Raw genomic sequence first — 24,056 nt, 5'->3', positions numbered from 1 at the left:
ATATTCAGTGGAAGAACAGCACCAGCTGTGCTACACTGGAACAGTTGCCTAGCAGTCCCTGAACATGTATTGCAGCTCTTTGATTTCAGCTCCCTGATACAGCATCAGGGATCTCACCAGAGGGATGAGTGGGTGAGGCTAGCTCAGCAATGAGCTATCCTTCAAATGACGCAGTCAGGGAGCATCAAAGTCAGTTGAGCCCTGATGGAGAAATGGGGTGCCGCCTTTGGGGTCAGGGCACTCACCAGCTCAGGGTCTGAGTCCCTCCTGAGATGCAGGGGCAGCATGAACAGACCCTGGGAACCTCAAGGATGCCAGATGGGATGGACCTTGTACGACAGGGTGATAGCTTGTGTTGCCTAATATAGTAATAGTAGGGTGTCCGCTAGACAAAAGAAATCTCAGACTCCACGTTCTCCCCCCCCCCCCTCCGGTTGATACAGAAAGGAAGAACTTTGAGATGCAGAAGTACATTCATTGACCATCTTGCTCTTCAAAATTGCCAATTTGCAGGTAGTGATGAGCAGCTGTTAGGATGTTTTATGGGCATGTTTGGCCGCATTCATTGAAGCAAGCCGGGCAGTAAACAGCAGTTGGCCTGGGTAACGCCGGCCAAAGCCATTTGGTGAACACACCGACGAATGAATAATGCAGACCACCTTGTCCATTGTGAGGTGAGGACAGTTCGCTGCTACTGTGCGCGCGACTAAGTCTCCTGACACGGCTGATCAGTGCCCCTCCTCGATCTTCCCCGAAAGGGAGAAGAGCCTGCTTTGTCAGCCACCCAACGGCGCCTGTCGAAGGGTGCTTTGAAGGTGCCGTTGCGCTGCTTCATTCAAGGCATCTTACAGTGGGTCCAGACCCTTTTGCCATCCACTTGGGAGTCTGGTTGCCTTTCCCCACTGCTGCTTCTGTCTTTTTGCTTACTGCCGAAAATCCATGAAGGAACAAAAGGCTGAGTAGCTGCCCAAGACCTCCTGATGGTTCGTACCGAAAAGCGCAAGCCATGATTCACGAAACCAAGACGCCGTCTCCGTAGCCTGTAGAGCTCTTCTTTCCTTTTCTAGTCCTCTTCTGTGGATTGGAAGGATGACTTGAGCCCCAGAAGTCTTGAGCCTGTTCCTAGAGCTTCACAGTCTGACACAATGCAGTCATAGCTGTGCTTCTCGTCTGTATTGTTTGTTCCTGCATGGATGAGCAGGAGGGAATAACCATCAGAGGGCCTGAAGAAGAGTTTGGGCAGCTGTTCCATCACATTTCCAATCTGTGCTTCTGGGAAGTACCATCCCTCCTGAGCCAATGGGCCCAGCTGGCACAAGTACCCTTCTATGCCCTCCCTGTAGAGTGTCACCAACCAAGACCACCCGCCTCTTCCTCTTGTTGCAGAGAGCAATTCCGGACGGAATCCAGATCCCCCTCTTTGTATCCTTGGACCCCGGCAGTCTCCACCGGTCACTGAGTGAGCTGCTCCTGCTAGCCCCCTCCCTGGCGGGTCTCGCTTTCCAGCCGAACCAGCAGAAATCCACTTTCCCCAATCAGCCGCGGCCTTGAGCCTCAGGCCTGGCTCCGACAGGTAGAGATAACATACTACCAGGTGCTGCTGTCTGTGTACGTGTTAGCTAACCCTGAGCTGAAGGCATACTTTGAGGGAAACCAGGAACAACAGGGTCCCATTCCTCATGCACACCATGCAGTTTTGTACAGATCTATCATGTCTACCATCACTCACCTTTTCTCTAATCTAAACAATACCAGATGTAACCTCAGCTAATATGAGAAGTTGGGCTGTTTTGCCCCAATGTGGGTCACTTTACACTTGCTTGCATTGAACTGGGGTGATTATTCAAAATCTTGTCCTTGGAGCTGCTGCTGCTTCTTCTTCTTTTTTTTTTAAAAAAAATTGTGTTCTGACATTTACGCAAAATGGGGCATGGATATAAATTCGCCCCAGAATATGTGCAAATTTCTTTGTAATTTGTTTTTTGTAACCTTTTTTTGTTGTTGCAATTGCGGAGGTGCACAATTGTGGCTGTCAACCCATACAGAGCCTTGCCTTCTCTATTGGCTTACATGTTTCAGCTGTCTAAAGGAACAAAGTATACTAGGAAACATGGGAGATTCGGGGCTGCATATATGTTAGCTTGATAGCTGACAGGTTATATGGGGGTGGGAATGTGACCAATCAGCCCCCTTAGCAAAGTTATCCCTAAGTTTTAAAGTGTGGGGTTTACCTTTGGGCATCCCTCCTTCCATTCCACCCCTCCCTGAGTCTCCCCCATGTCATTGTAAGGGTAACCTGAGCTCAACCCCTGTTTCAGAGCTCCTGTTTGCCAGTTTCACTTCTTGTCTTGTGGTAGGAGGCAGAACCTCTGTGCTCTTGCGTGCAAGAGCAGAAGGAAAGAACAGAGGAGGACGTGGCTGGTTCCTCCTGGCATACAGGCAGATGGCATGCCAAAGGGGTCCTAGAACCGAGGCGCGACTCCCCCCTCTCTGGAGGCTTCCTGCCCGTCACTACCGCCTTGGAAGCAGCCAGGCCTGCTGCGAATCAAACAGGAACGTGCTGGCAAGGGACAGGTTGCACCTCACAAGGGCTGGAAAGAATGTGTTTGTCCACAGCATGAAGAACTTGATCAGGAGGGCTTAAAACTGAATCCTACGGGGGCGGGAGACGTAAACTTCGAGGCAACAATGGATGAAGGCCCATGCACCACAATACAGAGAATAGTTCCAATAGTGCCCAAAAATAGTGTCCACAACAATGTAGGAACAAAGCCAGACTATAAAACACATGGTCTTCGATGTCTATATACTAATGCCCAGAGCATGGGGAACAAACAAAATGAACTTGAACTCTTATTACATGAAGGCAAATACGACTTGATAGGTATAACTGAAACTTGGTGGGATGACTCCCATGACTGGAATATAGCAACTGAAGGATATAACTTGTTCAAAAAGAACAGAAGAAATTGAAAGGAAGGCAGAGTTGTACCATAAGTTAAAAATACCTGTCCCTGCACAGAAGTACAGGCAGATGAGACAGGGAGCTCCATCGAGAGCATCTGGATTAAAATAAATGGAGCAAGGAATAAAAAGAACATGATAATCGGAGTCTACTACCGACCACCCAATGAAGGAGAAGAGGAGGATGAAACTTTCGAGAAACAAACTGCCAGTGTTTCAAGGAAGTCTGATATAGTAGTGATGGGGGACTTCAATTACCCTGATATCTGTTGGGAGACCAATACTGCCAAAAGTGGCCCTTCCAAGAAATTCCTGACACGTATGGGTGATAACTTTCTCCTACAGGAAATACCATTCCAGAAGGGCAAGGAGACTCTCCAAGGTGGCGTCGTGAACCCAAGTGTTTGTTTTAGCTCTGGGGCTGCCTGCTCTAAATTTTATTCTGAGAGACAGCTCTTTTTATGGTTTGTTTTACTTAGACCTTTATTTACTCCCACACCTCCATTCTTGCAAGTGGTCGTGACAGCTGTGAGCTGGGTGCATGCAAAGGGTTTTTTAACAGCGATATGTGAATCGCCTTCAGATTTTAATCCTTCCTGGCTTTTAAACTTTTATCCATTGTTGCTCAGCTGGAATCCCTTTTTTGCGTATTGGCTTGGATAAGACCTGCGACACGGGATGGGCAAAAAATGCACTAGATCCAGGACCAGCCCGACAGCTCATCAACAGACGAAAGCTTCCAAACAACCCAGGATTGACGATATGCTGTCTCGCAAAGGAAGCGTGAGTAACAGAAGTCCAATTCTTACCTCAAATAACTTTTCAGTCCTGGACCCAGACAGCCTGGAATCTCCTTCTTTGGGAACAGATTCTCTTCAGGGAGATAACCTCCCGGAGATGAGTGACTCCCCTGTAAGAGACTTTTCCCATGCCGGCAAAGGGAATTTGCCCCACTCTCTCCGAGAATCTTCTCTGGATTTTGTCACTAATCATTGTCTGCTGACTGCAAAGACAGTGATAGCTATTTTTGACCATTTAATTAAAATTGGAAATGAACTCACTCAACTTAGGCATTCTCTCAGAGCCCCTTCAATGGAACACCTGATTGATTCTTCCAGCCCTACAACCCAGACGTCCCTCTCTATTCCAGGGAGGGATAAGGAAATTAAAACCAATGGAGACAATTGTGGGAAGACTCTGGGGCAAACCTTAAAAACCCGAAGGAGTATAGTCAAAGACAGAGGAGAGCATCATAGTCGAATTCTTCAAACAACCCAAGTTGTACTTCAAATAACTGGAAATAAGCTAAACGTGGGGCGGTGGAGGTCATTTGGGGCTATAACTCACTCCTTGAGTCTGCTATTACGAACCCGCCCCAAATACATCGACCTAGATAAAGTAGAATGGCTACCCTGCACGCACCCTCATAAGAGAGTGTTGCTTAACTTTAAAAAATCTAACATCCCGAGTATGCTGTTAAAAATGAAAGACTCATTAGCCTTCTTTCAAATATTTTTAACCAGAGTTTTTTACGATCCAATCCCTCATTATCTAATTACAAAGAAAACCAAACCAGCTGCTGTCATGCAAAGCCATGTTATCTCCGAGCACCTAGAAGATAAATCACAATTCATCGTCCACAGGCATCTTCAACGTGATCAATCACCTCTGGCTTCAGATACCGAGATGTACAATGCCGACGCTGAAGAGCAGAATACTATTTTCCCTGGATCTGGCTCGCAGGCTGATCCCACTGCTAAGCTAGATGCGCTGAAAGGAATGCTTACAGATGCCTACTCTTCTGCAGAATCATTACTTACACTGCTGCCTATTACAGAGAGCAGTCAGTTAAAGGCAATTAACATGACTGAAGAACCTGTAAACCTTACATCGATGAAAAGAGAGAGAGCAGGGTCCCCGGTAAGCCCTAATGGCGAAGCTAGACCCCTTGTGGATAGACACTCTGCCACAAAGTGGCCTGATGAGCAGGAACAACCAAATATACCAACACAGGACGATAGGCAGATGGACACCGGGGACTCCCTTCCTCATTGCCCAGCACCCACGCAGCTCAGCTTGGTAGAGCCAACTACACCTAACCGAATACGGCCCGATGGTTGCCTAGACTATGAAATAGATTTGCGCTCTGCATGCAATATCCCATATGACTCAAACTCATCACATCTATCATCCTTGGCTCAAGAATTACAAACAGCCTTCCAGAGAGTAACTTTTGCACAAACCAATCTCAGCTGGATGGATTATTCGCAATCTAAATTGCATCTAAGCTCAGGGACACATGTGGAGATCACAGGCCCAATAAAGACATCCGGTAACTCCACGTTAGATGATTCCGTTAACATAAATATTGGGGCAAAGGAAGGGCTACCCAATATGATGCCTGGTGACTGACAATTACACGCAGGTTGCAGGTTATCCCTCCTATCATGGAACATCGCAGGCTGGGGTGCCAAGAATATGGATCGGACATTCATTGAGTTTCTCACCAAATATGATATTTTGTTCTTACAAGAGACCTGGATGCTGGGAGACTTTCATATAAATGGCTCATCCACTCATACACAATTAACGCCCTGCCTAGTCAGAGAGGTGGCAGACCCAGTGGGGGTCTGGGCCTGTTCACTTCCACGAAACTCCAAGCTAACATCCAGCTGCTACCTTCATACAAGGAGTGGGTTATGGCAGTGGTATTATGTTTCCTTTTTTTTTTTTTAATTAAAATTTTATTCATTTTCAACACTATATAAACATAGATAAACATTTCCAAAATATAACTGAAACAAACACAATAAGAAAAAAAAATACATCAAATATCTGCTGCATACATATTGAATAATTGTTGAGTACAAATATCAAAAACTATTACATATGCCTTATCACACTACAACATCTTCATTCTTAACATAAAAGTGCACCCCCCACCTCGGGATCATTCTTGAGTCCAAAATCTAATCATTTCTTCTGCTGGTGGTTTCCCACTTCCCTTAGTAAACACGAACACTAGGAACTGTTTCCAGATTCCTTCGAACTCATTTATTTTAGTTACGCCTTTTCTCCACTTAATATTGCATGTCAGTTTATCATTAATGGCTATGTCCCATACTACTTTATACCATTCCTCAATAGAATATTCCCCTTGAATCTTCCAGTTCCTAGCTATCATCAATCGTGCTGCAACCAACAAACTCGATATCAGCTCTATAGTTCCTTTTCCACACTTTATATCTTCAAATAGTGACAGCAATGCTATTTTTGGTGTTTGTTCTATTTTCATTCCCACTATTTCTTCAATTTCTGAGAACACCATCTTCCATAATCTTTGTACATATTTGCATTGCCACCACATATGTAAATACGTTCCTTTTTCCCCACATCCTCTCCAACAATTTGCTGAATGTTGATCACTTATCTTATTCAATCTAACCGGGGTTAGGTACCACCTCCATAAAATTTTAAAATAATTCTCCTTTATTCTTACTGATAAACTTCTCAACACTCTTTGTTTCCATAGTCCCTCCCAGCTCTGTCGCCCTATTTGTATCTTCAAATCTGATTCCCAAATCATTTTCTCTGTATTCTCTCTAAACTCCTTCTCTAACAATATTTTATATATTTCACTCATTAATCCTTTTGAAACTATACTACCTCCTTTTCCTTTCTCCTTACTTACTACTAATTCTTCAAACCTCGTCATCTTTCTGCACATTCTATTATCTTTAATCCACTTTTTATTCCATTGTTCTAATTGACCATATTCTAACCAAGATAGCTTCTTCTCCTTTAACAAATTTTCCATATCCTCTCTTGTTTTAATATCTCTTACCCAATCCTTTAATTTTATTTTATTTTTCTCTTTTAATATTTTACATAATCTGCCCTTTAGATCCTCTGGGAAATTCTTTAACATTATTATCGGTGCTAAGGGAGAGTTGCTCGGAAGCAGCTTCCCTTTAAATTTACTCCAAATTTCCCATTGAGTCCTCAGGAGTGGATTATCTATACTTCCAACCCACTTTCTTCCTCCATCTTTAAAAAAAACATTCTCCAGATTCATCTCTACCTTACTTATGATTTTTTCTTCCATCCAATATAAATCTCCTACTCCCATAATTGCTTCTACAACATGTCTTAATCTATTTGCTACGTAGTATAATTTTATGTTTGGGAGACCCATTCCCCCCTTTTTTTGGCTTAGGTACCAATTATTTTTATTCACTCTTGCTCTCTTTTCTCCATTACAATATTTATTAATAATATTTTGCCAACTTTTTATCTCGGTTTCTGATATTTTTATAGGTAGCATCCTAAATACAAAATTAATTTTAGCTAATATCTTCATTTTTATCAAAGCTATTCTCCCAAACCAAGATAAATTTAATCTTTTATATTTCTCCAATTTCTCTAGTACCTCCTTCTTTAACCTCGTTAAATTTTCCCTTTCTAAATTCTCTAGATTTTTTGTAATTTTAATTCCCAAATATTTAATCTCGTTCTTAACTTTCAATTCCATTCCCTTAAATTCCCAATCCTTTTCTTCCTTCTTAGTATAGTTAAACAACATCATCTCTGATTTAGACCAATTTATTTTTAACCCTGTAATTTCCTCAAATTCCCTCAACTGATATTTAATTCTTTCTAATTTTCTTAATGGATTCTTAATGGTCAATAAAGTATCATCCGCAAACATGTTTAGCTTTATTTCCCTTACCTCTCCAATTCCTTCTAATTCTTTATCCTCCCTTAGTGCCTTCGCCAAAACTTCCATAACCATTACAAAAAGGACCGGCGAGAGCGGACATCCTTGTCTTGTTCCTCTGGCTAGTCGTATCTTTTCAGTAAGTCCGTCATTTACCACCACTACCGCCGTATTTTGGGAATATAGCTGTTCTATTACATTTTTAAATTTATTTCCAAATCCCAATTTATCTATAATACTCTTTAGTGCCTGCCAGCTCACACAATCAAAAGCTTTAAAAATATCTAATGCCATAATACCTGCCTTAATATTTGCTTTTTTTATTACATTTATTACATTTAAAACTCTACCCACTAAATTATGCATATGTCTTCCTACCACAAACCCACATTGATCTGCTCCTATATATTCTGCCAAAAATTTATTTAGTCGTTTGGCCATAATAGATGTAAAAATTTTAGCGTCCTGATTTATTAAAGAAATAGGTCTATAAGAATCGGGATTAGTCAAATCTTTATCTGGTTTTGGGATCAGAATTATCACTGAATGTTCCCATGATTCAGGTATCTTCTCTCCTGATAATATCCTATTATAAAGTTCCATTAATTTTGGAACTAAACAATCTTTGAAGACCTTATAATATTCTGGACCCAAACCATCTGCTCCTGGTGATTTACCCACTTTTAACTTATCAATAACCTCTTCAACTTCTCTTTGAGTTATTACTGACTCCATTAACTCCTTATATTCTGATTTTATTTCCTTCTTTATAAACCTTCCAATATACTCCTCCACCTTTTCTTGTTGAATTTCTTTACCCTTGTACAATTCCTGATAAAATTCCTGAAAAATTTTTATTTTAGCTTTCATTGCATGACAATAATTCCCTCGGCTATCTTTCAACGTTTCTATCCCATTCCTCCCTTTTTCTTTTTGTGTGAGCTTGGCAAGCAACCTCGAGTTCTTATCACTGTTTTCAAAATATTCCCTTTTCATATACATTAAATTCTTTTGAATCTCTTCTATATTTAAGTTTTCTAATTGTTTCTTCTTAGCTTGTATTTCCACTAATTTATATTTATCTTTACTTCGCCAATATCTTTCCTCCAAGTTTTTAATTTCTATCTCTAACTTTTCCTGTTCTGCACGTTGTTGTCTTTTTAAACTACATGTTTCTCTAATACAGATTCCTCTTGCTACAGCCTTCATGGTGTCCCAAATGACTGACCCAGCTGTTCCTCCTTTTTCATTAATTTCCCATGACTCCGACAGTTCCTTCCGAATTTTATCTACTATTTTATTGTATTTCAATATCTTTGTGTTCAACTTCCATCTATATGCCTCTTTATAATCTTTCTTAACTGTAAATTCTAAACTTAACAAGGCATGATCAGTTACTTTTATTACCCCCATTTCCATTTTACAAATCCTCGTTGCAAAGTCTTTTGAAACAAATATATGATCTATCCTGGAGTATGTATGATGAACTGGGGAAAAGTATGAAAATCCAGGCCTATTCCCGTTAAGTAAGCGCCACGAATCTAAATAATCATTTTCTTTTACTAACTTATTCAATATAGTCATATTGTTCCTCTTTTCAGCATTAGTGGGATTTGACCTGTCCCTTTTATTATCCATAACCATATTAAAATCCCCAGCTAATATAGCATACCCCTCCTTAAATTCTTCTATTTCTTTAAACAACTTTATAAAAAACTCTCTATGCCTCTCATTTGGGGCATAAACATTAATCAAAGTATAGACCTTTCCCTCAATTTTACCTTTTAACATAAGATATCTACCCTTATCATCCTTTTTTACCTCTTCTAATGTAAACCCACTTTTTTTTTAAATCAAAGTGGCCACTCCATTTTTTTTTGATGTCCCTAATGACTTTTCATAATAGGCTAACCACTTTAATTTTATCATATTCGAATTCTCGGAGCCTTGGTGTGTCTCTTGGATCATTATAATATCTGATCCCTCTTTATTAAGCATTTGTTCTATTCTCTTCCTTTTCACGACTGCCCCTAAACCTTTAACATTGAGTGTTGATACCTTTATCTTTTTATCCATAATCACCCTTTTGAAATCTCTTCCGATCCCTTGTGCTCAGCAATTCAAACTTGCTTACATAAAAACACAAACTCCATACATAAAACCCCCACCCTCCTACCCCAATCCCTCCTCCCTTACCTTCCCCCCCTCCCCACCCCCCCACTCTAATCCCCCCCCCCATATCCCCGTGAGTCTAGTACTCCAGCCATCTACTTTAAAGGGGGAGGGGGGAGGCAGTGCTGTGCCTGGCCGGCAGGTTTCTATATTAACATTTTTATTTGCAATTATCTCCAAACATAATTAACCATTCTCTTACTCTCCAGATGTCCCAGCCTCATTCCCTCCCCCACCCACTCCAGCCCCGTCTGCTTCCCCATCCAGACCCAGCCTCTTCAGCAAATCTTTACCTTGATCCAATGAGGTTACTCTGTGTTCCCTCCTCCCATATGTAAATCTTAAAAAAACCGGGTAACCCCATGCATAAGGAATTTTATTCTTCATTAATGTTTCCGTTATTGGTTTAAGACTACGTCTCCAATTTAATGTGCATTGAGAAAGATCATTGTAAATTTGCACTGGTCTGCCTTTACACTGTATCTGAACCTTAGATCTCAATTCTTTCATAATTTGCTCTTTTTTGTAATAGTTACCAAATTTCACCAATACGTCTCTAGTCCCTTTGTAGTTTTGCCCCCCCACACGGTGGACTCGGTCCAGATCCGATCCATCTATTGGTATGTCAGGCATCAGCTCCTTGAACCAGTTCACGATAATTTCTCTAAGATCTTCTCCTTGCGTCTCCTTCAGCTGCTTTATTCGAAGCGAAGATCTACGAGATTGATCTTCCAAGGCAATCAAACGCAATTCCCATTCTTTAAATTGTATATTAATTGATTTTTCGAAAGCCTCTTGTTTCTTCTGGTCCAGATCCGCTTTAGCCTCTATCTCTTTGATCTTATCCGAATTTTCCATCGCTTTATCCGCAATAGTACGCATTTGTTTTCTGAATTCACTCATATGCTGATCCATTTTTTTAAAAATAATAATGTTATTTTCTGCTATAATAGCCTTGATTTCCATTAAAGAGGGAGGGTTACTACCACTTTCTTTTCCCCCTTCAGCCATGTTTTTTTCTTTATTTGGTATTGTATCCAAAGAGACTGGGTCTATATCTTCCTCTTCCTGTTCAACTCCAGGGGCTGTACTTTCCAGGAAGGAGAGGTAAGCCAAATTATGATTTGAAGGTTTCTTTTTTTGTATATTAAGCTTTTCCCAACTTTTGATCTTTTTTTTTTTAACGTTGGGCATGGGTCCCTTCTGGGTAGGGCATAAATCTTAGAGTCCAACTCTCTTCCTTAGCAACTTATGCTGGCTTCTCTATTATATAGCACTCACAGCTCCTTCTTCACGAGGAGGGGGGAAATATCCAGTTCACAACAGCATTCACTAGAGGGGATCAGATTTAATCATTCACAGTCTCTCAGCATCCCACATCTCCCTCACCGAATGCCAAATGCAGCTTTTTTCGCCCCTTCACCCCCCCTTCTCGCCACGCCAATAAATCCAATCAACCACTTCCACCTTAGAAAGCCAGCATTTCAATCATTCCCATGTGAGATAAAGATGAAAGGTTATAACACAAATCAATGTCCAGCAAGCGTAAATTCCTTCTTTTTAAACTGCGTCAGTCAGCGTTTACTTTACTTTCACTTTTGATAGAGTTGCCGTTTAGACAGACATTGCATTAATCATAGCTCATCTCACCTCCCTTGTTCAAATCTCTCCACTTTCCCAGCTCCTGTTGGTTTTATAATCATTTTCTGTCAGTTGCTCAAAGATTTATGCCCATTAGAAGAGAGATAATTGCCTTTTCCGGCAAGCGCCGTTCAGAGCCTCAGAAGAAACCCGCCATCGCTCAGGCTGCCAAGCTCCGCCCCCGGTATTATGTTTCCAACAGAGTGCCTTACTATGTATTAATGTTTATATACCCCCACAGCGTCTGCATGTACAAATCAAACAATTATGGTTAGAATTGGAACAATTTGTGGAGCATTGTTTGGATCTTTATCCCCACGCCCATGTCATCATGGGAGGAGATTTAAATGCTAGAATGGGCCCCAATGATAAGACTTTATATGCCCAGTTTCACCAATATCCACCATATATAGGAGCTGCCTCACCTCTGCTTATTAGGACCTCAGTAGATGACAGGTGTAATATAGCAGGCTTGTGTCTAGCACAGATGGCATATAGACAAAATCTGTCAATCATGAATGGTGCCACTCAAGACGATTACCCAGGCCAATATTCTTTTTGGTAAGGTCAAAGGCTATCTACAATAGATTATATTATGATTTCTTATAGCCTGGCTATTATAAGCCCATGGTTTAAAATTATACCAAGACCAGAAAGTGACCACTTACCCTTACTACTTTCCTGTAGTCTTCCCACGGGACCCTTAAAGGTAGAAAGTAGGCACCCCCCAGTATCCTTGGCGGCCAACGGGCCTCAAAGGATCAAATGGAATGGTCAAGTGAGTGAAAGAGTTTCTTATTGGTATAATTCACCAGATTGTAAACAGTTAACCAGAGCAATCTCCGAGATAAATATGGACTCAGATTCTGACACACAAGAGACAATGTCTCTATACAAACTACTCATCCATAACCTGCAGTGGTTTGTTGTAAAGAAGCATTCCAGCTCCCCTTCATCAGGTCCTCCATCTAAAAACTGGTTTGACCAAGACTGTAAAAGGGCCAAGGAGATATTAATGGACTCTTATAACAAATATAGGGAGAAGCCTTCAACTATTACTAGGCAAATTATGCTACAAACCAAAAGGGAGTACAAAACCCTTCTGAGGAAGAAGAAACGAGTGGCAATAGCTCAAACCTGGCAACAACTGATTAAGGCCGCCCAAGCCAAAGACACGTCAGTATTTTGGCAAATTACTGCCAGTCATCCGGATCCAGGCCTTTCACGGTTAACCTGTTGTGTCCCCGTGACGGCCTGGGAGACCTATTTTCGCTCAATTTACACAGATCTAGATGAATATCCCTCCTCATTAGAGTTATTTGATGACCAGCTAGAGTATTGGCCCCCAGTCTCTGTAACAGAAACCAAACAACTTATAGAACAGCTAAAAACGGGTAAGGCCCCAGGGAATGACTCTATCCCAGGGGAGCTAATTAAGGCCAACCCAGAATGGTGGTCCACCATATTAGCATCACTGTTTACTTACACAGATAGAACAACATACATCCCCGAAGACTGGGCAGAGGCAATTATAATTCCAATCTATAAAAAAGGGGCTAGGAATGACCCAGCAAACTATAGACCCATTAGTCTTCTGAATACCATTAGTAAATTATACGCAAGACATCTGTGTACAAAACTGTGTGACTGGATGGAGGAAGAAAGCATACTTGAGGATGAACAAGCAGGATTTAGGACAGGCAGATCTACTTTAGATCACTGCCTAATTCTGCAACATTTGGCAGAAAAATACACCCGTAGCAGTAGCTCCTGGCTATATGCAGCCTTTGTAGATTTTAAAGCGGCATTTGACTCAATCCCAAGATCCAATTTATGGGAAAAACTTAAAAACTCCACAATTGATAAACACTTACTACGGTTGATGGCTAAATTGTATAGTAACACAAGCCTTAGAGTAAGATTTAACAGAGAAGGTCAGCTCTCCAACCCAATTACAGCAAATAGGGGGGTCAAGCAAGGATGCGTTCTGGCCCCACATCTGTTTAACATATATATAAACTCCTTGATCCAACGGCTCCAAGCTTTAGATAGACACGCCCCAAAAATAGCAACCAAAAGACTACCCATACTGCTGTATGCAGACGATGCGGTCCTTCTCTCCTTGTCTCAGATAGACCTAAGAAGAGCCTTAAAGGCCCTTGCCCGACATTGTAAGGAGGACCGATTACAAATCAATTTCTCTAAATCAAAGATTATGATGTTTGCCAATAGCAACAAGATCCACAGATGGTATATAGATAACAATGAAATAGAACAAGTCTCTTGTTTTAAATATCTAGGTATTGTCTTCCAAGCTTCTAGAAGAAAAACAGCACAGATCAATTATATCTCCTCACTTGCCGAGAAAAGTTCAGCAGCCATTCTGAGGTTCTTTCGTATACGAGGAGGAAATTTTATTCCAGCTGCAATTAAACTGTTTGTGGCAAAATCGAGAGCACAGCTCTTGTATGGAGCACAATTGGGACCATTTTCCAACTTAGCCATATATGAGAAAATACAATCGGGCTTCTTAAAGTCTTTATTTCTGACACCAAGAAGTGTCTCCAATGCGACATTACGAATGGAGAGTGGATTAATTAGAATTGAAGCTAATGTGTGGCAAATTACTATATTTACCTGGCTTAGACTTAAGCTGACCCCAGCGGGGCTGCTTCCCCTAATTTTACAAGACAATCAAAGAATTCCAGTCTCCCAAAGGTTATGCCCATGTGATTCAGGTGAGATAGAGACATCCTCTCATGTGCTTTTATACTGCTCGTTCTACTCAGAGGCCCGGTCAGGCTTAATCCATCCTCTACTACAGGACTTTCCAGGTAACACCGATGAATTTTATACCAAGTTCCTCCTTGCCGATAGAAACCCCTCAGTTACTTATAAGGTTGCTAAATTCTGCCACTTGGCTATGAGGACACGTCATAACCTATTAACCTCAGAGGACTGTTAAATCTCTGGGAGATGGGAACTAAGGATCTGTACTACTTTGTATGGTTGTTGCTGAATTAATGTTGTGGTGGTCTTGGACCGTAATAAAGTGATTGATTGATTGATTGAACTTTCTCCTACAGAAAGCGGAGGAAGGAACTAGAGGATCGGCAATCCTTAACTTGATATTGACCAATAGGGATGACTTAGTGGATAAAACGGCAGTTACGGGAACTCTGGGGTAAAGTGACCACGTCATACTTGAATTCTTGATTATAAAGGAAGCAAAAACTGAGTGTAGCCATACATGTACTCGGTCCCATGGCAAGTGAGCCTAATGAGAAAAGGAGTGCAAGATGGGTGGGAGTATTTAAAAAAGGAAAATTTAAAGGCACAATTACAAACAATTCCAACAAGGAAAAAGATAGAAGGCAACAGAAGAAACCAATGTGGCTCCACAAAAAGCTTAAAGATGACCTGAAAACAAAAAAAGGTACATATAGGAAGTTGAAGGAAGGGCAGGCTACAAAAGAAGAGTACAGACAGGAGGCACAGAAGTGCCAAAATGGCATCAGGAAGGCTAAAGCTGAGAATGAGCTGAGATTAGCGAGGGATGCTAAAAGCAATAAAAAGTCTTTATTCAGATACGTGAAAAGTAAAAGACAGGAAAGAAATGGTGGTTCAACTGCTTAATGTGGGTGGCAAATTGATAACAAATGACAAAGAAAGGCTGAAGTGCTCAATTCTTACTTTGGCTCAGTCTTCTCCCAAAAGTGGGTCTATGACCCCTCTGGAAAAATTGAAGCACAAGTTGAGGGGGCAGGATTGCAGTTTGAGGAACAAGGTAGTCAAGGAACACCTAATTTCTTTGAATGAGTTCACATCTCCAGGGCCCAATGAACTGCATCCTAGAGTATTGAAGGAGCTAGCGGAAGAACTCTCAGAACCTTTGTCTATTATCTTTGCAAAATCATGGAAGACGGGTGAGGTGCCGGACTGGAGGAGGGCTAACGTTGTCCCTATCTTCAAAAAGGGCAAAAAGGAGGAACCTGGGAACTACAGACCTGGCAGTCTGACATCCATCCCTGGGAAATTTTTGGAGCAGATTATAAAGAAGTCATAGAATCATAGAATAGCAGAGTTGGAAGGTGCCTACAAGGCCATCAAGTCCAACCCCCTGCTCAATGCAGGAATCCACCCTAAAGCATCCCTGACAGATGGTTTTACCCAGCCCGTGGTCATTGGCTGCCTAAAACTTGCATAGTGTGAGGTGTACAAATTACCCCAGGATCAGGCCCCTTCACGAGAGGATTCCTCTTCCTCGCACGACTGGCAGCATACCCAACACTGGATCCGGTTTCACACAGACTCGGCAATAAACGAACCCCTTCAATCCACAAAGTTAAACTTGTGCACAGGAACACGATCCGAACTCTGCACAGCGTCCTTCTCCCCCTCCCCCTCCCCCTTTCCGTTTCCTCTATCGCCTCTCTGTCTTTCGTGGTCCGTACCTTGCTCTGCCACCACGTAAACACAGAACAGCAATCCTGGTCTCTGGCCTGTGTTTTTGCAACCCTTCAGTCAGAGAAAGAGAAACAGGCAGCCTGGGACTTAGAAGAAGCAGGAGCCGCAAGTGGGGCTGGGCAGAGGCACGTTCACGAGATGCGTGGAAAACTGAAAACGCAATGCTCACGCTGCACCAGGAGGTGATTCAGCGGGCGAGAGTGACGGAGCCGCCCAGTTCATTTTCAGAAGACTGGAAGTGTAGGAATAGCATGTTTGTGATGAGATTTAATTGTAACTTTTTAAAACAACAACAACAACAATGAGAAGTGCTATTTACTGTTTTACTCTGTACAGCACCATGTACATTGATGGTGCTATATAAATAAATAAATAATAATAATAATAATAAGTTAGTATATTTAGATCGTAGAATCATAGAGTTGGAAGGGGCCTATAAAGCCATCAAGTCCAACCCCCCTGCTCAATGCAGGAATCGACCCTAAAGCATCCCTGACAGATGGTTGTCCTGCTGCCTCTTGAAGGCCTCTAGGATGGGAGAGCCCACAACCTCCCTAGGTAACTGATTCCATTGCTGTACTGCTCTAACAGTCAGGAAGTTTTTCCTGATGTCCAGCCGGAATCTGGCTTCCTGTCACTTGAGCCCGTTATTCCGTGTCCTGCACTCTGGGAGGATCGAGAAGAGATCCTGGCCCTCCTCTGTGTGACAACCTTTTAAGTATTTGAGGAGTGCTAAGTATTTGATGACTAACCCCTTCTCACCAAATCCAATGTAATTTTTTTTAAAAAAAGGTTTAAATTTGAAAAATAATTTAAATAATCCAATTCAAATTTAAAAAATCTTTTTAAGATGTCTTTCGATTTTATTTTTATCCATCCTGGCGGTGTGTAGGCAGGATTCCATTGTCGTACTGCTCTAACAGTCAGGAAGTTTTTCCTGATGTCCAGCTGGAATCTGGCTTCCTGTCACTTGAGCCCGTTATTCCGTGTCCTGTAAGTCAATCTGTAAGCACCTTGAAAACAATGCAGCGATTACTAGAACAGACTAATTTGCACTCTTTGTGGAGCCTCTAGTGGGGCTCATGGGCCAGGATCCTGAACACTCGGCCTCAGAGGATCCAGTCCTCAGAAGAAGAGGCACCTGGGTTCAGGTAGAGATCTCTGTCACAGACAGGCATCACAAGGCTTCCACCTCCTCAGGGCCCCAGTTTCCAGGAAGATCCCAGGGACCTTCTCCCTCTGTGTCCAGACTCTGAGCACTGCAGCCAAGAAGATAGCAGCACATCACAGTAACTCTTGTGTGGTCCTGAGGCTGCTGAAACAGGCTAGCTCCTGTTAGCAGAAAAGGTCTTAGTCAGTGTGGAGCCAGGGCAAACTAGCCTCAAGGATGCCAAATCCCTGTTTACGGCTCAGTTATAATCTGCTGCTCGTTGGAGCAACGTTTAGGGCCTGTTCCAACAACACACTAAGCCATTGCAGCAAATGGTTATTGAGCGTGTTTAAACCATGGTTATGTGCCTCCATGGTTAGGAATGGTTCACACAACACACAAAGCTGTAAAGTTTGGCTCAACAAGTTTAACCACGGTGGCTTGGCATATCATCTAAACAGGGTCATAAACAAGCCTGTCTGACTTCGAGTCCCAGTACCATTCAGAGAACATAAGAAATGCCCTGCTGGATCAGGCTGAGGGTCCATCTAGTCCAGAACTCTGTTCACACGGTGGCCAACCAGCTGTCGGCCAGGGAGCCACAAAGCAGGACATGGTGCAACAGCAACCTCCCGCCCATGTTCCCCAGCAACTGGTGCATATAGGCTTACTGCCTCAGATACTGGAGCATTTTGCAGTGCTGTTTTATTCCCATTCCTGCATTGCTGGGAAACCTGATTTACCCCAAATCTTGGTAAATGCCTAATCCCTAGTGGACCCCTGAACTCCAATCTCACCAGCACCCAGCAACTTTAAAGGTTTGCCATGACGTTCTCCCGGGACCCTTATTCTTGTGGTTTTCTGATGTTCCTTCGTCCTGTCTCCCTTCCCTTTCCCTTTCCTATTCATGAACCTCCAGCCTATGTGCAGGTATTTGAAGATGCTCCTTATTATAATATGATCTCTTTTGGGTGTGTCCCTGATTTTATCCTCCATTTTCAAGAGAGAGCCCTGAAGCTGCATCAAACCAAAGACCCATCTGATCGCGCGTCCTGTGTCCCATAGGAGCCAGCCAGAGGCCCCAACAGCGAGCCCGCCACCTTTCGCTAGCCCAGGCCAGCACTCCCCAAGGGGCGGGCAGGCAGGCGTGTCCTTCATGCTCCTCAGCACTGGGACATTTTGTAGGTCTATCTGATCCATGCGCCGTCCCCGATGTGTCACTGCAGACAAGGGCACTTGAACAGAATGGAGATGGGGGAGCTTTTTTCTCTCAAAAAACAACCCATTTATTTTTTGAGGCCCTGAAAGTAACCCTCCAGCGCCACCGCGCCCCCCCCCCCCAGCAAAACACCCCCTCTTCCCCTACATCCTTGGGTTTGGCCCCCACAGCTGCTATGCAGGATAATGCAGTGAAGCCCTTTGTTTGAGTGGGGGTGCTGCAGGGGCAGTTCTCAGGCTGCAGGGAGGCAGGGGAAAAGCCGGGGATCCTTCCCCAGTTTGGATTTAGTCTGAGTTGGGGAAGAATTTGGGGGCTTGTAAAGTTCACCTGTCCTTTTAGGTGTGTGCTGTGTGCTCTTAAATCTGCGGTGCATGCCAGAGCTTGATGAGCATGGCTGGCCTCTTTAAGACAGCCCGTTCCAAGGAAAGCCGCCGCCCTCCCACGATTTGTGTTGGGAAAGCAGCGGTGGGCACGCCGATAGAGTGACGGGCGTTTATAGGAGTGCTTGATCACAACTACCTTGGTGCTTCTAGCATAACAGAACTGGCCTCAAAATGAGCTGTGGAAATGCCAGGTGACCTTCACCGTCCACTCCCCAGCCTTTGCAGAGCATCGATCGATTATGTTTGCCTAGCAGAGGGGCCGCCTGCCAGTTGCCCAATGGGATGAGCGGGCGTGCAAGCCTGGGCGTCTGCCTCACTGGCCCAGAGAGCATTTTGCTTCAGCTACTGCAAAGAAGCGGACTGCTGCCTCCCCATTTTTGTCAGGTTTCAGTTTTAGCTTTAGTGCCAAGCTGGCTTCCTCGAGATGACCGCCCATTGCCAGAGACACAAGTGTGGCTGTGGGGCTCCAGACAGCTGTGATGTGGGAGTGCTTGGGCTGGCCGGCTGTGCGGGGAGCGCCCGGGCGGAAGCGCCTCTGTGTCCCCAGCATCAGGCGCCGTGTGCTCCAGCCGGGCTGCCCATTGCCTCCAAGCACAGGGGCAGGTTCACCAATCTGCGGGACAGCGTGAAGAAGAGCCCAACCAAGAGCACGGCCAAAGTGAAGGCAGCCTCCGGCGGCTCCTGCGCCAGTTGCTCCGTGGCAAAGGTAAGGGGGCTTCTTTGGTAGGCCGGCTTCCGCCTCGCCTCCGAGTGGAGGTGATGAGCTGGGCGGTGGTCCAGCCCAGGGGACGGGCTGCTGGCAGGCCCCGGCTCTGCTTCTTAAGTGCTGCCCGCTTCGCCTGAGTGCCCTGCAGCCACGTGAGCAGCAGCGGCCGTCGGCCCACTTGTTCATTTTTCTTCGTGGTCTTGACTCAGCATGATGAGTTCTGCCTTCTGAGGGCCTTCCACAAATGGTATTGTGGAAACTGTGAAGCTCAACTCTCCCGTGGGGTGGGGGCGGGGGTTAAAGGCCTTCCATGTTTGCCTGAGCAGGCGGTTGAGAGGAGTGTGTGGGACGGAGTGGGTGCTTAGTGGCTGAGTTTTCCTTGGGCTGAGTGGGAGGCGGAGGTCGTCCGATGTGCGGCACTCGCTCTCCACTGACCGCATCGATTGATGCAGTCTAATTCCGGGAGCCAGTTTGCAAAGCAGGTCAGCAGCGGCAGGGTTCATGCACAGGCGGGACTGACCCTGGGCTCCTTCAGCGGGGGAGCAAAGTGCTTCCCTTAATGTCGATGAAAAACAGAGGAGAACCACAAAAGATGAGAGGAGCGTCCAGTTCTGCTTGCAGAGGAAACAACAGATTCCTATGATTATAGACTTCATGGCACTTCCTTACATATTTAGTGATGTTAATTGTATAACACCAGGGAGGTCTATACCTTGGTGACAAAGACAGAAACATAGGCTTGATGTAGGAATCATAGAATAGTAGAGTTGGAAACAGCCTCTAAGGCCATCGAGTCCAACCCCCTACTCAATGCAGGAATCCACACTAAAGATGGTTGTCCAGCTGCCTCTTGAATGCCTCTAGTGTGGGAGAGCCCACAACCTTCCTAGGTAACTGGTTCCATTGTCGTATTCCTCTTATAGTTTTTCCTGATGTTCAGGCAGAATCTGGCTTCCTGTAACTTGAGCCCATTATTCTGTGTCCTGCACTCTGGGATCATGGAGAAGAGATCCTTACCCTCCTCTGTGTGACAACCTTTCAGGTATTTGAAGAGTGCTCTCATGTCTCCCCTCAATCTTCTCTTCTCCAGGCTAAACAGGCCCAGTTCTTTCAGTCTCTCCTCAAAGGGCTTTGTTTCCAGACCCCTGATCATCCTGGTTGCCCTCCTCTGAACATGCTCCAGCTGGTCTTCATCCTTCTTGAAGTGTGGTGCCCAGAACTGGACGCAATACTCAAGATGAGGCCTAACCAGGGCTGAATAGAGGGGAACCAGTACCTTGCACGATTTAGAAGCTATACGTCTGTTAATGCATCCCAAACTAGCATTTGCTTCTTTTTTTTGCAGCCACATCACCCTGTTGGCTCATATTCAGCTTGTGATCTATAACCATTCCAAGATCCTTCTAGATTGTAGTATTGCTGAGCCAAGTATCCCCCACCTTGTCACTGTGCATTTGGTTTCTTTTTCCTCAGTGTAGAACTTGGCATTTATTCCTATTAATTTTCATTCTGTTGTTTTCAGCCCAGCACTCTAGCCTATCAAGATCACTTTGAAGTTTGCTTCTATCTTCCAGGCTCTACCCCACCCATATTTGCATCATCTGCAAATTTGATAAGCATTTGATGGGTAATTTGATAAGTGATTAATAAATATGTTGAAAAGCACTGGGCCCAGGATAGACTAGTTTAATCTCATTTTTTGATCAGGTAACCTCCCTTGTGGACTACGGGAATGCTGTGGATGTAATATATCTTGACTTCAGCAAAGCTTTTGACAAAGTGCCCCATGATATTCTGATTAACAAACTTGCGAAAAGTGGGCTAGATGGAACAACTATTAGATGGATTCACAGTTGGCTACAGAATCGGACTCCAAGAGTGCTTTTCAACGGTACCTTTTCAAACTAGGGGGAGGTAACGAGTGGGTACCGCAGGGCTCAGTCCTGGGCCCAGTGTTGTTCAACATTTGTATTCATGATTTGGATGAGGAGGTGCCGGGAATGCTGATCAGATTTACAGTTGACACAAAATTGGGTGGGATAGCTAATACCCTGGAAGACAGAAACAAACTATAAATTGATCTTGATAGGCTGGAGTGCTGGGCTGAAAACAACAGCATGAAATTTAATAGGGATAAATGCCAAGTTCTCCATCTACGAAATAGAAACCAAATGCACAGTTACAAGATGGGGCAAATGCTATTTTGGGCTGCATTAATAGAAATATAGCTTCCAAATCGCGTGAGGTACTGGTTCCTCTCTATTCAGCCCTGGTTAGGCCTCATCTTGAGTATTGAGGCCCAGTATTGGGCAAAAGGCGGCATACTACTACTACCACTACTACTACTAATAATAATAATGATAATGTGTCCAGTTTTGGGCACCACACTTCATGAAGGATGCAGACAAGCTGGAGTGTGTTCAGACAAGGGCAACCAGGATGATCAGGGGTCTGGAAACAAAGCCCCATGAAGACAGACTGAAACAACTGGGCATGTTTAGCCTGGAGAAGAGAAGATTGAGGGGAAACATGATAGCACTCTTCAAATACTTAAAAGGTTGTCACACAGAGGAGGGCCAGGACCTCTTCTCAATCCTCCCAAGTGCAGGACACGGAATAATGAGCCTCAAGTTAGAGGAAGCCAGATTCTGACTGGACATCAGTAAACTTTTCCTGACCGTTAGAGCAGTATGACAATGGAACAAGTTACCTAGTGAGGTCGGGACAACAGTAGCTCTCCTCCAGTTATCTGGCATTTCACCCATTACTACATGGGCCAAGACTGCATGCTCTCAGGAATATGGCAGTCTCCACCAGGGAAAGCGCCCACTTGGTCGTGGTGCCTCATTGTGGGATTCTCTACCCCAGTGCCATTTTTTATTAATGGGGCAGGATATTAATCCCTCAAAGAAGTCGTCTTAAGAATGGCCCCCAAGTGCCCTGGTGACTTAGTGCTAGAGCCAGACCATTTGCCCCTGCAAGGTCCTTTGAGGAGGAGAAGAGGAAGCGGTCGTGTTTCCCCAATGGCAGTTTGGTGCTGGAATCCAAGAACTGGTGGTCATCTCTACAGTTTGTTTACAATTTTCAACAAGGCAAGAAGTTGGGCAAAAATGAATGTGTCTTGTAAGCCTCTCGTTCTGTCCTGAGAGAGAACCCCAGCGAGGGACCTTTCTCCCTCTTGGATGACTTTGTGAGACTCTCTCCCCTGTTATCAGGCGAGGAGGACGTCCTTGGATGGGAAAGGCTGAAGTGTTGGACAAGAAGCCTGGCTCTGATGGCACGTCCGTTTTCATGGAGGTATCTGCGTGGCACCTTATCGAGCTTGTGCCCTGCCCTCAGCAAGATAGGAGGAAAAGGCAGCTGGCCCTCGGAGTTACATCCCCCACCAAAGTCTCCTGAGCGCACTTGGCAGTCATGGGATAAGGGAAGAGGCCCCCTTACGAACCCCAAATGGTTGAGGATAAGAATAAATGGCCCGTTCTCTCAATGGAGGGATGCAAACAATGGGGTCCCCCAAGGGACTGGCGCTTTTAATTTTTTTCCCCATAATTGTAGTGAGGTGTCCAAGTACTCTGATGGCACCAAAATATTTAGAGTGGTTGAAAGAGGGGAATTGTGAAGAGCTCCAAAAGGATTCCTCTGATCTAGGGGGTGGCCACCCAAATGGCACACGCGATTCCATGTAACTTAGTGTAAAGTGGTGTATTTTGGAGTAAAAAAAATCCCAATTTCACATATGAGCTGATAGAGCCTGAGCTAGCAGTGACTGAACAAGAAAGAAATCTTGCAATTATGAAAATGCTCAGTGAAAATGTTTGCCCAGTGTGCAGCTGCTGTGAAAAAGGTGAATTCCATGTTGGAGATGATGCAACTCACCTGTGACTGGAGGTTGTAACATCTGGGGTGGTTGAGCTTAGAAAAAAGGTGACTTGTGGGAGGATGTTCTGGAGGCATACAAAATCATGCGTGGCACTGAGGAAGGGGGATAGGAAAAGGCTTTCCTTGCTCTCCCATAATACTAGAACCCAAGGGGGTCATATCTCATGAAGCTGATTGGTGGGAGATTCAGGACAGCTACAAGGAAGGACTTCTTCACACAGTGCAGAGTTAGGCCGTGGAATTCACTACCACAAGATCAGGCCATGGCTTTAAAAGGCGGTTGGATCAATTCCTGGAGGAGGAGGAGGAGGAGGAGGAGGAGGAGGAGGAGGAGGAGGAGGAGCGGCGGCGGCGTGTCAGTGGCTACTAGTTCTGATGGTTGTGTGCTGCTTCCAGGATCAGAGGCAGTCCGCCTGTTGCACTAGTTAAGAACATCAGAAGAGCCCTGATGCTGGATCAGACCCAGGGTCCATCTAGTCCAGCACTCTGTTCACACAGTGGCCCACCAGCTGTCAACCAGGGAACTACAAGCAGGACACAGGTGCAAGAGCCTCTCCCAACCATGCTCCCCAACAACTGGTGTATACAGGCTAGGTTTCGCACCCCACGACACACCGGTTCCACTTTGTAGACCTCCTACGCCCAGCGTATTGCTATACTGTGGATTATTTAATTAATATGTGCTTTTGTTTTCATGTCAGCCATTTAACATGGGCATTCATTCATAGAAGGCTTTTTTTGCTGCTCTTCATAAAACA

The 24,056-nt window shown here is 44.3% G+C and overlaps 1 protein-coding gene across 12 annotated transcripts in view; it reads left to right on the top strand.

Annotated features, from left to right (window-relative positions):
* The window catches only part of DLG1 (discs large MAGUK scaffold protein 1), a 147,705-nt gene that overhangs the window by 56,406 nt on the left and 67,243 nt on the right, over positions 1-24,056 (top strand). For 2 of the 12 annotated variants that reach the window (XM_063131697.1, XM_063131696.1), the window contains exon 1: positions 19,065-19,419. The exons of 9 other annotated variants lie outside the window; for them this stretch is intronic. In XM_063131697.1, coding sequence (XP_062987767.1) covers positions 19,138-19,419 — 282 coding nt within the window. In that variant the 5' untranslated portion in view covers positions 19,065-19,137. Of the gene's footprint in view, positions 1-19,064; positions 19,420-22,662; positions 22,717-24,056 lie in introns of those variants that run through there. One more of the 12 variants, XM_063131698.1, reaches the window with a different exon arrangement.

Source organism: Elgaria multicarinata, chromosome 8 (assembly GCF_023053635.1).
Source record: "Elgaria multicarinata webbii isolate HBS135686 ecotype San Diego chromosome 8, rElgMul1.1.pri, whole genome shotgun sequence".
Classification (NCBI taxonomy): Eukaryota; Metazoa; Chordata; class Lepidosauria; order Squamata; family Anguidae; genus Elgaria; species Elgaria multicarinata.
The sequence above is the reverse complement of the archived record's forward strand: the minus strand, read 5'-3'. Positions and strand labels throughout refer to the sequence as shown.